Source organism: Gallus gallus, chromosome 12, assembly GCF_016699485.2.
Source record: "Gallus gallus isolate bGalGal1 chromosome 12, bGalGal1.mat.broiler.GRCg7b, whole genome shotgun sequence".
Taxonomy (NCBI): domain Eukaryota; kingdom Metazoa; phylum Chordata; class Aves; order Galliformes; family Phasianidae; genus Gallus; species Gallus gallus.
The window spans coordinates 12121372-12136002 of record NC_052543.1 but is presented as its reverse complement, the minus strand read 5'-3'; the positions used below and the strand labels follow the sequence as shown (position 1 = coordinate 12136002).

Sequence of the window (14631 nt, the reverse complement as noted above, 5' to 3'; positions counted from 1 at the left end):
ACACACTGCACAAAGCTGATGGTTCTTTGAGTTAAAGAAATGTACCACTTTTTTTCAGCTGCAATCATTTTTTGTCAGCTGTAAACAGATTCCAGTTGCCCCCATATAAAACCCAAAAAAGCAAAAAAGAGGAATAAATCAACTCTTTTAACCCTACGCTAACTGCCTTCATACATCCAAGGACACTGGCTAACTAGGCTGGTATTCTTATTAAATACATCTTTGTGATTTTCATGCTTTAGAAGTCTGCTCTCAACTGAAATTTGGCCAACTGATCACACGGGGTGGATTCTTATAAAGCCTGACAAAACATAAGTAGTCTATTTTCCAGTTAGATAAAACTAGATAAAACGAAAAGTACACGTACACCCTGCTGAAATATTTTCAGAGATTCACAAACAGTGTAGATACAATGGTATCTACAGAGGTAAATAACCCTGCATGACATAATCTTGGCAAACATGCATAAAGAAGGTTACTGGCTGAAGAGGAATGCTCAAGGGAAATGAAGACTGGCCTGGCACTGGGGCAAATATGCTTCAGCTCCATGGCAGCTGTTACCAAGAGAAGGCTAAGCAGGCCACAAGGCACACAGCGTGACCCTTCTCTGTAAGTCAAGAATGGCAAGAAGGATTTACAGAAAATTTCATAGAACACCACAGTATCTTAGCAAGCTGAGAAAGCTTGCTAAGTTCTCACAGCCTTCAAACCGTGACACGGTGTTTTACAGAATGAACTAGAAAGACAAGGGACTGCCCTACTACATGAACTGTCTGCCTAAAAAGGCATATAACAGAACAACAGAATACAGATCAGACTGGCAAATGGTCATTAGAGGTGAAAGGGAGCTTTACACAGGAGGGAAGGGAGGCCACCTGGCATATATCAGCTGGCAGGCTGCTCCAAGCGTGAGCAACAGTATCCAATAAGGAAAGTCATGAATGGATGAAGGAAATTACAGTATTATTCCTGTTGATACAAAGCCAAGTTATGCCAGTGGGGGTCCTTTTAAAATGGCTGGGTTTAATATCACACATCAAATACCTAGTGCATGTTGAACACTATCCAAAATTAAATCAATTCAGTTCCCAGCATGAGACTACTGACATCTTGGTATTTTAATTTAAGACTGGAGATCTAACCACACCTTGAGTTTAGAGCATTTACAGTAAGAATTGTCTGTATGTTCCAATTTACTGCTCTAAAACACAGTAAAAATCTGTCTGCTAAAATACATTGTAACATGTACAGGTTTCAGCTCAGGAAAGTGAAGGGTAGCATTTGAAGGTAAACATATCTGAGTTCTCACAGTTTTCTCCAAATTATTACTCAACCACTTGCTGAACATTCATCATGCCTTTCCAGGGCTTTAGTAGATGTACTCTGCACAGAGGCCTAGAACATGTAGTCAAAGAAAAATACATAACCCAGAAACTCAAGCAACAACAGAGGATAATCTAAAGATTCAACCTTAAAGGAGTCAGTACAACAAACCTCCTGATTTTCTAACCATTAGTTTCACAGTATTCCCACATTAACATACTTTCAAATCAAGCCTTGGAGTACACAAGGACTAGGTCATAGAACAGCTAAGTTTCATGACAAGGTTCCTTGCTAATTTTACACTACCTGCAATTTTTGAGTGATAGGGTGTACCAAACATATATAAATATATATACATATATATATATATATATTTTTTTTTTTTCTGTAGAACTGGAATAAGCAGGAATTTCTTTGCTCCCTAACAATACTTCTGATACCTGTTTTCTCCAGCAGCTGGCAAAAAGGAATTTTGAACTTGCACAGCCCAGCACTGCCCAGAGCTGGCAGGAAGCTGCTTCCACAGCTTGTACTCACAGCTGGCTGCCCCATATACCTTTACAACCTCTGGCTCTCCAGCCTGAGCCCTGTTTTTTAACTCAAATTTCCCAGCTCCTCCAGCCATAGGCCTGTCAAAAAGGTTTCAGGCTTTTTAGATATTGAGTTATGTGTAAAAAAATTCAGGACAATTTCTAGTTAAACTACATATAACGAACAATATAGTTTCTGTTGTCTACAGAACTTCTCAAGTTTTTAACCTTGCTTTTGCTATTATCTTTCTTTTGTCCTTGTTCTATTAGCTGCTTTTATTTAATAACCTGTAGCTCAGTTTTAGCATTACTGTTTTCCTTATCTCCAATACCAAGAACTTTAAGCAGCCTAATCCAGCATATGATAAAACTACACTGGATGTGTTTTCTTTGAAAATCCCAAGGTAAAATGAGAAAGCTAAATAAATATTATAATTGATTTAACTCATTCCCTTCCTTGACAAAGCCATGACAGTACCTTTCAGGAGCAACGGAAAGGAAGACAGTGCCAGGACAATGGGGAGGGGAATGGCTTTAAACTAAAAGGGAACACTTAGGTTAGACGTTAGGAAGAAATTCCACACTCAGAGCGCAGTGAAGCAGTGGCACAGCTGCCCAGAGCTGTGGATGCCCATCCCTGGAGGTGCTCAAGACCATGGCTGGGGCCCTGGGCAGCCTGAGCTGGTGGGGAGCAGCCAGCCCATGGCAGGGGGTTCGAGCTGGGTGGGCTTTAAGGTCCCTTCCACCCTGAGCCATTCTATGGTTCTGTGAATAGGGCAAAGGTGGGCTAAGACAATGCCCAACAAATCAATGGCTCAGCACCATAATTTCACATACTTCACCCCACTGTGACAGGTTACAGAGTCCTCAACAATCATTCTTTATAGAAACTTGAAGACACACTTTAAGAAAAAGGCACTCCATTATTTTTTTGTGAAAAGGCTGCAAAGCTTCACAAGGAAATGCTGTAATCAAAAGAGCAGTTCCAAGGAACAACATTCTTTTACAAAGATCTCATTCTATAATCCTAGATCAAATTGGTTTCCTGACACCTTCTTCCTAGAGGTTTTTGGAGCCATCAAGAGATCTTAACATATTTTTGACAAAAGCTTTAAACTAGTGGGGCTGTCCTTACCTCCTCTTAAACTGATGAGCCAGAAGTTAGTTAATTTCTTAAAAACCAGGGGCAGGGGTGTGGCTTCCCACATTCTTCTCAAAAAAACCCCCACGAGTTAAGTCTTATAGATAAAGTGGCCAAAGAGCTTTGCTGAGAGATTTCTTGGTCACGTTTGTGCTTCACCACTTCACGTGGCCGCCATGCACCACGCACACCCTGAGTGACAATAACGTCACCCCGGCAGGAGCCATCCGCAGCCCTCTCGAGGCCAGCTGCCCTCAGTCTGCACGATTAGCCAGTTTTTACTCACTCTGTGGAAAAAAGGTTTGCGGGCGGCCCGAAGCGAACGAGAACGCTCGGCTCCGCGCAACCAACGGCCGCCAGCCGCGGCCCGCTAAGCGAGCACGCCACATCCCGCCCGCCGCCATTTTAAACGCGCCCATCCCCGCCCAGTCGCCCGCCTTCCCCGTAGGCGCGGCCCGTCCTCCCAAGCCGCCCTCGCCCAGGTGAGACCCGGCGGGAGCTGAGCGGCGCGAGCCGAGCGACCCCGGCCCCCCGCGGCGGGAGTGTGGCGGAGTGGGAGGGCCGCGACGGAGGGGCGGGGGAGCGGCACGGCGTCACCGATGTTATGGCACAAGGAAGGGGGTGTGCGGGGTTGGTACGTTAAAGCTCTCTTTGCTCCTGGCATAGGAACGCTGCTGGTCGTGTTGTAGTTTATTAATGGTCTTTCTGCCTGTTTATTATGTTAACTTGTGTGTTGAGAAAATGTATAGCGGTGTTGCAAGCCCAGCTTTAAATATTCAATATGTGAAATTCATTTATCTAGAAGATGCTAAAACCCTTCACCAGTGATGAACTGCTCTCCCTGGTGTGTCCCAGCCTGCCATAAATCAGCGCTGGCTTTGGGCCTGTGATGGTGAGTTGTATGGATGAGCAGCGCTGGCTCTGAGCCTGTTCCCTGCCAAAAACAGTGGGTTTAGGACGTTTTTCAGTGCAGATTAGTGGTAGGTGCACTTTAACTTTGACTTACACTTTCGTCTTTGGAATAGAAAAATAAATAAACACAGATTTTTCAATACTGGGGCACTGATCAGAAAAAAATATAGTCATACGCTTTTGCATGTGATCCCTTTTAAGTGCTGCTTCACTTTTGGTGTGGGAAACATTGTGAAACTATCAAAGTCAGCATACAGACCAAGACCTCATGACAGATTCCTGATAGGAATCCATTCTTCCACAGATAAATGTATTTCATTGTCACATAACTTTACAAACTACATTCTTGATCATTTGTTGACTGATGCTTAAAGCCCCTGCTACCAATTGGACAAACGTACATGGTTCTGGGCAATAGAAAGTAATCATGATCTGTGAAAGAAACATATGGAGCTGCTGAACCACAGCATTCTTCAGAGATGTCATTAAGAGCCTATTTATTTGAAAAATACACAAAAAGTAGAGGATTTATATTGAGGCCATATAGTCCCTCTTTTTTTCAAAAATAATCTGTCTGGATTTCAAGTAAGCCCTTTTTACACTTCTAAACTTTATGAAGAGTAGGAGAAGGAACAATAAAAAAGAGGAAAATACTGCAACTATCAGTTTTCCAGCCCATTCTCTAAGTGTAATTTTCTATAAGACAACATATTTAAGGCATCATCAAAGCACCTCTTTAATGTTATCAGTGTAATTAGTTACACTGTAAATAAATAATTCACTTAATGTTTCTAGTAGCTATCAATCCTAATAGCAAAGGTGTTTTCTAGTCTTCATTTGCAGTAATTTAATGGAAACTGGGAACTAACAAGTAATGTGATCAAAAATATCTCAGTGTCACTTGCAGTCTTTTGTGCCTGTGTGAAAAGCAAGCTGACGTTTCCCTGATGTATTTGCAGTAATCAGCTTTGTACTATCATTGAGTTGTCCCAACACAACAATTTACAAACTTCAGATCTAATTCACCTTTAGCTGAAGTTACAAAGAGCCATCTCATTATGAATTTGAGTTAGGAGGCTTTTCTAAGTCTATGTAAAATATATTCTGCAAATTAGTAATTGACCTAGCACATATGTGTGTCCGTTCAAAGAACAACTGCTTTGGTGAAAAATTTTAAGCAATACGCCTTATCTGACAACTTGAATAATAAAGATTTCTAGTTGTGAGATTTGTAGTCCAACAATAAGTGCTTTTTGCCTCACAGATCTTTTGCATCTTTTTACTACCATGCACTTACTGTTATCTCTTCATATATATTTCTATGCTTTCTGTGATCCGTTAAAAGTCTTTATTTGATCGTGTTCTCTATCTTTTCTTCAGCATATCATCTGAACTTTCCCATTCAGACACATGCTTCCTCCACTTACCAATTATCAGCATAAGGGTCTTACTGTGATATTTGCATGTCTCTATTGTGTTTGACCAGTGCACATACACTCTTTCTGTGCTCAGAGCCAACCAAGAACTATTTCCATGCAATACAATGTGGAGATAAATTAGCATGATGTCAAGCCAAAGTTAACAAGCACTGCCGAGAGGCAAAGTGTATTAGCACAGCACTGAACCCAATATATCAACACAGCTTCCACCTACATTGCACTTTATGCAAAGCTCTTTGCATCTTTCCAAACTGTGCACGCTGTGCTGTTGGTGGACTGGGTTCTGTGAAAACCAGGTACACATCAGAAAGCAGTGAAGAAAATAATTACTTTCCATATCTTCTGTGTAATTCTAAATACAGCAGTGTCTGCGTATCCTGTAGATGCCCACCCTGCCTTCCATCCTGAGAGGTGCTGTGCTAAGGAAGATGGAACTTGGCCCCTTCATAATGTATGCTACTATTTCTTCCAAAATATACAGTATGACTACAGTCAGCAGAAGATTTCTGACCACAATAACTTTAGTAGTAATCTCTCAGAGACAAGCTGTTCTGTTCAGTCCTAGGACTTTATACGTTACATATGGTGACTCTTACACCTAAATAAATATGAGGAATCCTGGTATATTGTTTTTCCCTGAGGTATAATAAGGCATGGCAGAACTGCAGAATACGTGAGGGTTATGTTAGATGCGTGACACCTGGCAGAACTGGACCTGGTTTTTAAAGCAACAGTCAATGTAAAGGATTTGCTCCAAGCAAAAACAGCGTCTACCTTTGTACCTCCTTCACTCAATAATATCTATACCCTAGGAGGCCAAGACTTCCCACTTTCCCTTCACCAGCAGTCCTTCACATTTAGCTCTGGCAATGCGAATCGAAACGGTAGGTCAGTAAGATTAGTTCCACAGTGTCATTACTTCTCACTAAGACATGGATAATGGAATTTTGAGCAGTTTGGGCTTGCCCAAGGCTTGTGGGTTACTGCAAAGATAAGACTGCAGGCCAAAAAAATAAGTAAATAGTGATTTCCAAAACAATTTCTATGAATGCAGAATGAGTACATACAGAAGGAATAATACTTGTTTTAGAAGCGTTTTCACGTTTCTAAGCTATTAGTTTATTGTAGTCATTCTTAAAAGAAAAAAAATTAGATTTTATCTGGGAATTTTAGGTGAAAATTATATAAAAATGCAGAATAATGCAAGTCATTTGTTGGACGTGTGGTGACAGTATTAAAGTAACACAGTCAAAATACTGACTGGGATTTGAAAGGCTTGTCACAAATACTGTGTTTTCTAAATTTCGTTTTCTTCCTATTCAGAAGGTTGGAAATGAACTGATGTTCCTGGCAGCAGCGTGAAAGAAGTTTCTAATTTCTGATTTGTCTTTCCATTTTTATTTCGTTTAGCATTAAGGCTTACAGTAATTGTCCCTGCTTAAAATAGAATGCTGTTTAATATTAACAGATTTCATCGCATTTCCTAAGCGAACGGTGATAGACTTTGTGACGTGGAATGCTGCTCTAATTCCTCATCTGTTTGGATTGTTTATGAAGTTGCTGAATTCCTGACTTATTTGTAGTCGTCTGTCATTTTGTAATACTGCAAACATTTTGTCACTTTCTGGTTGTGAGAGCTCAGCATTGTAACTGAACTGTTCTGGAGAAGCGATACTTCCATTCTGTTGGTCAGCGGATCATTGGTTTGATCTGTTAGAAAAGAAATTGTTTCAGGCTCCAAAGAACTCCAGAAACTGAAACTAATTCTGTAAGTAGTCTGTGCTGAACTGTAGTGACATACAGAACCAAGTTACTTCAGATGAGCTAACGGCACAGCCTTGTGAAATGCTGCTTTCTGTGAGTTGATGAGCATTCTGTTTCCACAGCAGAAGTGCCTGTTGCCTCCTGTGAGTGGTTCTACCTGTTCTTTAAGACAGACAAGTGCCTTTTATGTTCAGGGTCCCTTCACTTTCTGCTGACTTCAAGTGAAATTGCAGATACTCAGCATGATCAAAGAGAGAAGTGGGAGGCTTCCTTACCAATCCTTTCACTTTCTACTCCTCTGATTCTCCAACTGCAGGCATCCCTTAACTCTTGTTGACATTAGCAGCTCTCAAAATAGCCAAGCAAGTGCTTGGTTTGAGCCTCAGACTAATCATCCTCAAAGGAGACTGCTGAGTTTTAAAGAAGATAATTTGTCTAAGAAGTCTCTGCCAAAGATGTCTGGATGGAGTGGTTTCTATTGCAGCTGTTCTGTATGATTCTGTTTTCCTGTATTAAATGTTGAGCCCCTCTTAATGGAAGTCTGATGTTTTCCAACGAGCGCTTGATAACAAAGAATAATTGTAAAAAGTATGTATGAGAGACTCTTTTCACACATTTTTAAAGCATGAAGAATCCTTCATTGTTAAAAATAATGGGTAATGAGAAAATTAGTATTTTAATTTGGAATGTAAGGAAAGGCAGCGTTGAGCACTCAAGGTATGAAAAAGTATTATCTCTGGTAGCCCTGTAGCCCTCTGATGCAGTTAATATACATTCTCTTCTCTTGAAAAGTATTTAAGAATAGTATTGATATCTTTTACGGTAATCTGGGTGTTTCGTTGTGGGATTTTTTTCATGTCAAATCCTATACAAAGTTTTTATTTTTTGATTTGCAGGGTAATGTGTGTCTTTACTGATAGGAAACCCGAAGTGTTTTTTTTGCTGTGAAAGCTGGAAAATGTTCAAAAATCAGTATCAGGTAAAACAGAAATAGTTTTATTTTGTACCCTCGTTCATTTCATCTTTGAGAGAACTCAATTACAATAGCTTATTTATGGGGACACAATAAGTCCAGATACAGAAATGTTTTATCAAGTTTAATTATTATTTTTATAGAAATGTTATGAATTAGTGGGTGGCTGCTGGTGCTATCAGGTCTGGGATAGACACCAATGGTGATAGCAGCAATTTTTTGTCTGCCTCTTTCCTTGTGGGCCAGAGAGGGTCCATCTCCTCCCACCCAGTCTGTACCCCAAACTGATATTTCCAATGCTGTCATTCAGGCTGTCTCAGCTTTATTTGGTATTCCTGCCCTGCAAGATTGTACTCCCCAAAAGATGCCACATACTGCCTTATTGGTTTCTTGCATAACTCTCCCAACCGCCCGTGAGATCCAGCCATCCATCACAGCACTGCCAGTAACTTCCGTCAGCTCCTCACATCAGTGCTTGTTACATTCAGCATTCTCTCATGTCATGTCTGGTAGTTTTCTATGTCCTGTTCAGTTAGTTTAACTGAAGCAGGGCCTACAAGGGCTGCAACATTACCAAGATGTGTATGTTTATATTTTGGAGAAAACTCCACTTGTTTATAAAGATTTGCTACAAACATATACAAGTTGGCAGATAACAGTTTTTTCTAACTTTCTGACAGCTTGATCCTATAGTCTTCACATATGTCTGATAACATTCACATCAATAGTTCATCATATATTTTAAATCCTTTTTTTTTTTCATCATTATGAATATAAAACTATGTATCTTATAGATGCTGTTTATGGAATGCCTTAATCTCCTTAGAACTTAGTAAATTTAGCCACTGGGGTTTGGCTGCCAGACACCGGAGGGGAGCAAGGATGGAAATTTATAGACAGTGCAGAGTTGATGTTCCCTGAAAGCATAATTTGAGCATTTATTTTGTTGGCAAGACTGCTCACCTCTCTTGCTCATACTGACTTCTGTACGATTGTTTGGGCAGCTGAGCATAAAGAGCATTGGGAAGTACATGCAGCTAGGAATTAGAAGGGAGAGACGAGAGCTGTAGAGATTGATTGTGTCAAAGGCACTGCTGAAAAAATGTTGATCAAGCCATAGTCTGAGTCCATCAGAAGACATTTTCTATGACTTGTAATGTGAAAAACATTGAAGCAGATAATTCCCTATGAAGAGCTGCTTTAGCCTGTTTCCCTAAGTGCTTATGGTTAGAATGTTTGATGTCTAATAGGGCATGTGCTCAATGTAAGGAGTTTTTATCTGGCAGAGGTAATCGTAATCTCTTTCCCATGTTATTTCTCTAGTTCCAAATAAAAGCTGCAGCGTAACTGCTGCATTATCTTGTCTTCATGCAGTGATACTGTTAGCATCTGTCTCCTACCAGGTCACTTAATTCAGCCCAGAAATTTTTTGTGTGTTTTATGAACTGTTCTATCAAATCAAGCTGGAATTTGGTAACTACTAGGAACGTTACAGTGAGTATGTCAAAGACATCTCCCACGTGTAGACAGAACCAGCATGACTCTGTAAACTTAATTTTCTCAGGAAATCAGACAAAACATGAAATCAGACAAAACATGAAATGTGCAAGGGATTTTTTTTAACACTTAGTAGTATGTTTTAAATCTCTATTTGGTGAGTTGTAGAAATAAAGCACATCTAAGTATTAGTAGCTAATCTGCAGCATCTTCTCAGAATTTTTATAATAAATTTGCTTTTTAGATCCTCTAGTAAATATGCATATTGTTATTAAGACATGTCTGTACATACACTTGTCTGACTGATCAGTAATACTGACCATGCTAACAGACTGTTGTGGGGTGGGGTTGGTCCTTGTATTCTTGATCAGTGATGATTCTCTGCTGAATGTTTGATTCAATTATGCATCCTTAACCCATTTTATCATAGGGTGGCCCATTTGTTGAAATATTCAGTGCTCAAGGCAAAAACCCAGGAGCAAAATGGAGGATTTTTGGCAATCCATCAGCTATATGGAAAGTAAGTTTTTAAAGAAACTTATGGAAGTTACAGTATGGATTTAGGAAAAGGTAGTGAGAGTTTGACCTGACTGCGGAGTTGTCCAAAAAAGTAATTTTACTATTCTGATAGCTAATGGATTGAGTCAGTCTTACTGGATTGTAGACTGTATTAGTCAGCACTGTTTGCTCATAAAATGAACAAGTAAATGACAGATGCTGATGTATTGCATTACTGCCATCATCTCTGAACTATCATACTTGCAGTGCCATCTGCCTTGCACTGAATTCTGCTGCTGCATTTAACTAAAAAAAAAAGTACAGATTTGCATGTTAGTGGTATGGTTGATTGTAAGGTGAGGAATTTTACTTCAATGCTCATGTTTGTTTATTGTTCCTTTTTGTAGGAATACGATAAAGAAACAAAGGGCTTTGTTTTTGTACTTGAAGGAAGCAGTCAAATAAACAGAATGCAGCTACCAAAGAAAACCAGACAAACTTGTAAGTATCAAAGAATGAAATATCTGTGGTGCTGTTCTGATTATCAAAGCAGTTATATTGGAATGTAAAACTTTATTCTCCCTTCATTTGGGCTTAATTCAGTATTAACAAAGTGGTTTTCCATTAACTTCTTCAGAGATAAGCTACAAGAAGTGCCCTATTGAAGTTCTTTAGGGAAGATACTTGATCGATTCACATTGTTCTTGTTCAGCTGTGTTCATTCCTGTATCTGAACCTGCTGCACACTAAGGTCCAGCAAACTACTTGTGATGCAGTTGGAAAAAGTAGATAAGTTTTAGGAGTATGGAGGACTGTGTGTTGAAACACTTTCCACTTCAATTTGTCTAATAAAAGATGAAATCACGGTATATGAATTGTCTATTAACTGAAATCACCTTGCTGTGACTTCTCACTCAAAAAGGAATCCCAAAAAGCAGCGTGAATAATGCTGTATTTTTACAATATTCCGTATTCAAGTATGTCTTTGTTATCAAGTCAAAGTTCTTAGCACACCAAATTATAGTCAAGTATGTTGCATTTCAAGAGCTAAATCTTCTGCTTGTTAAAATCAAAACCATTATATTCAGTGGACAAAAAGCAATCATCTTAACTCATACCTTAAATTCCACTGCAAAGTGTTGTACCTTATAGGGCTTATAGCAGTGTTCTAAGCTGGTTTAGATCTAACCACTTGATTTTAAAGAAAAATTGAGATGGTGATTTTAATTGATTGAAACAGGAATCCTCTAATACACTTCTCATGCACACTATGCAATAACCAATTAGTACAATTTATCTCAAACTTACATAAAAAATAATGAGAAATTGTTCAGTCCGGTCATGCATTAAAGCCTTGAAAAGTAATCTGATTTTCACAAAAGAAGTTTAGTATTATTTTCAGTATTATAGATATTAGACTAACGTATCCTTCTGGGAAATCCAACTCTAATTTGTCTATTGCCAATATTAAAATAAACTATTACTGTCTAAACTGAGGATTGAGAATTACTGCTGTGGATGATCACAGCTAAGAGTAGTTTGGTTCTAAATTAACTTCAGCAATAGCATAGTCCAATTCCCATTGTGTGCCATTTCTGTCTCTTTCTTCAGGCATGTGCCTGAAGTATTTCATTTTTGTCAAATATACAGTCTCCAAGTTGTAGTGCAATCCTGCAATACCCTTCCAAAATAAAATACATTAAGTATATAAATACAGTTTGAAATTTTTAAGTGTCACTTTGGCATTCTTTAGAAGAAACAACATTGCTGTTGAATCTTCCAAGGCAATGAAGAGCACTGTTTACCCTCACTGATGGAAAAGTTCATAAAAAAAAGGGGAAACATTCAATTCACACAAGTTCATACTTGCTGTTTTTCTTTGAATTCTAGGATTCACAAATCCTGAAAGTTTTCTTGTGTTCCCTCAGTTAAGCTATTCTGCTTTTGTTCTAAACATCAGAAGCCTCCATTGAACATTGCTGTAATAAACTGGATTTTGTTTGTAGTCAAGGTTGTGGTTTTTTGAAGTTGTTTAAGAAGGTGTACATTGTCAAAAATGTAAAAAGAAATGCTCTTGGAATGCAATGTAGAATTGCCATTAACAAATAGGTTCCTTGTATTTCATAAGAATTCCTGTGAAACTACAGATGAGACCTTTAAAACACTTTCGCTGCAGCTTGAATTGGCTTTCTTCAAGGCTTTTTCTTTTTTAATGTTCATAATGTTCAACCTAGAGAAATGATCTTGCAGAAGCGTGACTACAGAACAGCGCTGCAATTCTTGATGGTGAAATATGTATCTGCATGCATAGAGAACATATATTTGATTTTTTTTTTTCTTTCCTGTTTCTAGTGGGACTGATTCAGCCATTCCTGACACTTCAGATTTTGGTGCCATTGGGACAAGACTTCTCCACTGAGTTACTGTAAGATGCATAACATTTCCTTGAACGTTTAATGTTAAGTGGATGCCTGATTGCAGCCGTTAATTGTAATGGCAGATTTTCCATTAAAACACAGTGACTTACCAAGTCAATAAGAAGTAATTAAGCTAATGAGATCATTATTTCTTGGATATTTTAACTGCTGACATTCCTATGAAGATGAAAAAAGTCTTCAAATTAGGAAAGAAGATGGTAAAACTCTGAAGAAGTGGGATGAGAATTTATCGAACAAGACATTGGCTCACATAGATCTCCTGAAAATTCATTTAAAAAAATAAAAATTATTCCCAGGGTCCTATGCTTAGGGCAGTATTTTTTTTTTTTGATAATTGGATCAACAAAAGAAATATGCCATTAGAAGCCCTGCTAGAATAGACAGGTTAAATCATACGTAATTAAGCTGAGTAAACTCAATGCTGAATTTTATTTTTGTTTGTCTTTCTGTACTTTTTCTGTTCTTTGATGAATTTCCTGTTTGTAGTTCTAGTTACACTTTCTGCTCTTCTGGTTTTAATTGCTGTATCACTTCGAAAAGTGTGTAGCAAAAGGGATTAAATAAACAAGATATGTCATGCAGAAAACAGAAACCAAGTACACAGATTTGCTTCTCATAGGCTTTCTGCAGACAGATGGTAGAGGCTTAGTGCCAGGTTTGTGAACATTTCTTTAGATTGCTGTGGTTTTTACTGGGTTTGGTTCTGTTAAGGTACTTCTTGCCACTCATCTGTACCTCTTACCAAGAACTTCATGTTTCTTCCTCCTCTTTTTCCATCACTTGCTTTAATTTTTAATAACTGTGAGAATTCCAATTTTCTACCACCCCTTCCATCTTTGTCTGCCCATTCTCTTTCGAGCTCATATCTTAGTTCTCTTACGTGCATTGGATTTACTGTCTATATTGATGAAGTAATCCATTTTAATATATCTGCATTTTTTTTTTTTTTTACAAAAGAATACTAATTCAGTGCTGCTTCACTACTTAATTATGTTATGATAAAATTGTGCTTGTTCTGATAATTACTTAAGTATATCCATGCATTTGAAGTAAATTAAGCTTCCTAAAGGTGTATATACAGAAGATGATAGAAATTTCTTTGAGAAAATTCATGTGTTGTATTAGAAATCAGCTGTAATTTATTGATGTGCCAATAAACTCCATGCGAAGCCTTGCAAAATAGACACCACGCTTCATGCTACCAGACTCCTGATAATCCCAGCACTAGTAATAGGTGATTGCCATTCAGTTCTTTCCTTTCTGATGTTTTGAAAGAAATCTCTGGCTCATTTCTGGAATACTGCATGTGCTTCTTTGAATTTCATGGTCCAAGATGGTCTCTTACATAGTCCAGCTACTGAGTCTTTGAATAGCTCCATGTGAAAATTTGTAACATAGCAAGCCATCATACCTCTATATCTACTCTAAGTAAAAAACAAAACAAAAAAACAAAAACCACACTTCACCTGGTTTTAAGGATTGTGCACACAATGCTCCATGCAACTTTTCTTCACCTCCCATTCTGCACAGATAGCAATAGTTACAAATTTAGTTTGAGCATCATCCTCTCTTCTGGATTTTATTTAGTGATTGATCAGCAAACAACAATTTTTGCAAGGTCATCTATCACTGCTGGCACCAGAGGAGCTCATCCTTCCAACTTGCTCCTATGAACTGGTCGTGTGACATTCCTGTCATAAATACTGAGTGTGCAAACAACTTTCAGTTACCTGTCTTGCTTTTTGTTTGGAAAAAAATTAAGCAGAAAGGTAGATACTTTGTTAGGGGGCATGAATAAATGAATATCACCACATAACAATCAATGTATCACTCTGCCTAACAAATATGTAAAATAAATGGTCAATTAAAAATTGGGTGAAGCGTAATAAAATCCAAAGTAAGGTGAAGAGCATTTGATGTATGCAGCCTCTTCGAAGCAAATAATAGCAAAGCTGTTAGTAATGCTGGGTATGGCCATCTGCTCTAAACATAGTAGCTGGTTGTTAAATCCTCAGCATTATGGATTTTGCTACCTTTCTGAAATAGCAGAAGTAACTCAATGTTTGGAAAATATTTGTACATAAAAGAAAACAGCATCTGGTTTGAGTTGGCATTC

General features: G+C 38.4%; 1 protein-coding gene across 4 annotated transcripts in view; it reads left to right on the top strand.

Moving 5' to 3' along the window:
- Window positions 1-3393: 3393 nt before the first annotated feature.
- The window catches only part of C3orf67 (C3orf67 homolog), a 62991-nt gene continuing 51753 nt past the window's right edge, over window positions 3394-14631 (top strand). For 2 of the 4 annotated variants that reach the window (XM_004944636.5, XM_414408.8), the window contains exons 1-5: window positions 3394-3476; window positions 8006-8088; window positions 10010-10099; window positions 10485-10578; window positions 12430-12502. In XM_004944636.5, coding sequence (XP_004944693.2) covers window positions 8068-8088; window positions 10010-10099; window positions 10485-10578; window positions 12430-12502 — 278 coding nt within the window. In that variant the 5' untranslated portion in view covers window positions 3394-3476; window positions 8006-8067. Of the gene's footprint in view, window positions 3629-3796; window positions 3887-8005; window positions 8089-10009; window positions 10100-10484; window positions 10579-12429; window positions 12503-14631 lie in introns of all 4 variants that reach the window. The other 2 variants (XM_040646342.2, XM_004944634.5) reach the window with 2 other exon arrangements.